The sequence below is a fragment of the Trichomycterus rosablanca genome, chromosome 13 (genome assembly GCF_030014385.1).
Source record: "Trichomycterus rosablanca isolate fTriRos1 chromosome 13, fTriRos1.hap1, whole genome shotgun sequence".
Lineage (NCBI taxonomy): Eukaryota > Metazoa > Chordata > Actinopteri > Siluriformes > Trichomycteridae > Trichomycterus > Trichomycterus rosablanca.
Window position 1 is genome coordinate 14542177 of NC_086000.1, and position 3363 is coordinate 14545539.

Here is a 3363-nt window from a genome sequence, read left to right on the forward strand (position 1 = left end):
TAATTTTTACTGCTTTTTCAAATAAAAAGCTACACTTCACCCTCTTTTTTTAAAAATCTTGTCACATTGCACGTTGCTGACAGTTGAATAATAAACAATTCCGCGACACTCGACATTTTTTGTGTACAGAAATAAAGGAGAAGAATAATACAAAATACCTGGAGTTCGGCCGCTTGCATTTTTCCTTTCCCTTCCCAGTCTTTTTTCTTAATATATATATTACAGTGGAAATGGGGTGTAAAATGTTCACTTACAGTCTTGATCCTTGGGATGCTAGTCAGTGTATAAGCGGATTGGACGTAGAGCCTTGATTCTGGTGTGTGAAATAGTCAGAAAGTCCGGCGGACAGTCCCGATGAGAAGCTCGGTAGTGTGGGCCGTAAAGACTCGCACGGTAGAGACATGGCTGCCTGCGGGGAAGAAGACGAAGCCGCGCGTGAACTCATGGACGTGCTGCCCTGAGAGCTCATGGACGGATGAGGGACATGGGGGAAGAAATAGCCGGTCTGTCCCGCCAGCAGGTTTACCGAGCATGGGTTGAGCGAGTAGGTGCCCGAGCAGGGCACAGAGAGGCCGCAGGGCACGGATGCGGCCAGTGCGGCCGCTGTCAGGTGATGCGTTGCGTACGGAATGTCTCCATTCACTAATCTGTCCACGCTTAGGCCGTTCGAGGTCGGAAACGAGTGGTTGTTGCCCAAGCTATTTTGCGTCAACATAGTGCTATAGGACATGGGGTGACTCGGGTAGGCCGAAGAGGTGCCGTTGTAGCTCAAGGCACTGCCCGCCCTGGGATGGTGCAGAGAAAGGAACGGTGACATGGGCCAGTACAGTGAGCCGGCTCTATCCATGAACGTGAGGCCGGTAGAGGTGAGCCGCGCTCCCCGCTTGAACGCCAGCTTTGCCCGTGAAGTCGTCGATCTCCGCCGAAGTTTTCCAGTCGTCCCGCCTATGAAGACGTCGTCGCTAGACGGGTCCAGCATCCAGTAGTTTCCCTTGCCCGGATCGTCGTAATGCCTTGGAACTTTAACGAAGCACTTGTTCAGACTCAAGTTGTGCCTAATGGAGTTCTGCCAGCCTTGCTTGTTTTCCCGATAGTACGGGAAATTTTTCATAATGAACTCGTAAATGCCGTTAAGCGTCAATCGTTTCTCTGGACTCTGCCTGATGGCCATCATGATTAACGCGTTATAGCTAAAAGGCGGTTTTTCGTACTTGCCGTTTTTCTTTTCGCCATCTTTACCACCGTCGCCCTCTTTGGAGTCTTTTTTCTCCTCCTGCTTCTCCTTATCGTCCGTGCAGGTCGGTTCAGGATTGTCACTTTTAGCGCAAGTGTTCTCCGACTTCTGCTCCTCCACTAGAGGTAAAGAAATCTTCTCTTCTTCGGACAAGGTCCTGTGATGGTTGTCACTCTGGACAGCTTCGGGTACCAGACTGTTTATACTAAACGACGATTTGGGAATCATTTTTACTTCTTTCCGTTCTCCCATATCCAACATCACACGTTTGGGTAGAAATAGCAGCAGCAGTAGAGTAGTAGCAGCAGCACAGTTGGGTCTCTAGTCTCTTAGGCCGCCCGGTAAAGTCTTTCGATTAGAAAAAAAAATGAAGAAACACCACAAGACAACAACTATTTCATGTTCCCGGCAAACGCATCGATAAGAGACCGCCAGCTACAATTAATTATGGTGCCACAGACACTAAGCTGTAAAAAAATTGCTTGAACCTTTACAGACTGCAGCCAACCACAGCAGCATAAGTATTAAAGCGTCCTCCTTGGCTGCAGCCAATCAGCGCGCAGCTCTTAACGGCCGCCAGAGCGTAAGGATACACACGGAAACTCACTCACACGGTCAACACTGAGCTCGCGTTTGTGCACTAAACCCCCACCATGAAAAAAAAAACACACACCACACAAGCTCGATCCGTTCCGCAGGTTTAGATAATTTTAGAGTGATGTTTCAACACAGCCGCACGCCCTCACATTTGTTTCCATGCCGCGCGGGCGCGCGCACGCGCGCGTGTGTGTGTGTGTGTGTGTGTGTGGAGGGGGTGGACACAGATACTACTTCCTGTATCGGACAATATATTTTAATACAACACGAGCATGTGCAGCCCTGCAGTAGGCTAATTCATAAACTACCTTAGGCTAAAATGCAATTTGCCTTATTATTTTTTTTATTTTATTTTTCTTATTTTTATATTACATTATAACATTGCATATGATTAAAAAAACACACACGTTATTTGTCTGTTTATATGAAAGCAGCGTGTCCTTACATTTAGCAAAGCCTACGCAGAGATTTACTTGACAGGACTGTCTGTTTACACTAAACAGTAGTGCGTGGTGCTGTGTATTATACGAAAGCCATAGTAACAATAGTGCTAATAATAAATCAGTGGTCTGGTGATGTAACACTGAAAATAAAACGATAACGGTTTACACAACAAAGCTATAAGCAATAAGCCTATTCTATACTGGCATGAATATGATTTGTCTCTAATGTGACATAAAAATACAAATTAGTTGTGAAACATTAGTATTTTAAGTGATGCGTTTTTATAATTAGTTCCATTATATTTTACAGTAACAGTTCATGTTTAAAATGTTACTCACTGAACTGTTTTTTACGCATTTATTAAACTTTACTTCCAATATTCCGGCCTTCCTAATAAAAGCGCTGTTCACTAATGTTCACCAAAACTGCTCTTTCAATATTTTTACTTTATCAAATACATATAAATTTATTTGTGTTTTAGTGTTATGCGTGTTTTTTATGTTAAAATTGAGAGCTGTTTTTTTCGTTTAAATTAAATAATATTGTTAATACACTGGCACTATCCTGTAAAGTGCACTGAGGAATAACGTGACTTAAGCGTTTTTGTAACTGTATTCCAAAATGCATTATCAATACATTACTCATTTATTAGTTTAACAGATTGCGCTTTTGGATGCTTTTAGAATATTTAAGATAACTGAATTGTGAACAATAATTTAATTAAAAAAAAGAAACATGTTGCAACGATGTCGAAACAACTTTAACAACACACACATCAGGTGACAGGATTAAGAATCAAAGAAGTGGAACTGCTAAATGCATTTATATATGCACACTAAAAGAAAAGAACATTAAAAAACCTTTTTTAAGCGCAGTAACTCTTAACTAAAAAGAAGACAGGTACTACAGCTTTTCGTCAAGTTTCAATTACACATTCTAGAGGTTAAATGTAGGCTGTATGTATCAGTTTGCTGATTCAGAATGTAGGGAAATTAGTTAACCGTAAATATCTAGCCTGGTTAAAGAGGTAGTAAAATAATTTATAAGCAAATTAAATTATTATTAAATGTATGAAATGTGTTTTTTAG

The 3363-nt window shown here is 42.0% G+C and overlaps 1 protein-coding gene across 1 annotated transcript; it reads right to left on the reverse strand.

The window, feature by feature from the left end:
- Positions 1–253: 253 nt before the first annotated feature.
- Positions 254–1495, reverse strand: foxg1a (forkhead box G1a). Its single transcript, XM_063007931.1, has one exon. The coding sequence runs from the start codon at positions 1493–1495 to the stop codon at positions 278–280; it is 1218 nt and encodes a 405-aa protein (XP_062864001.1). The 3' UTR covers positions 254–277.
- Positions 1496–3363: the final 1868 nt, after the last annotated feature.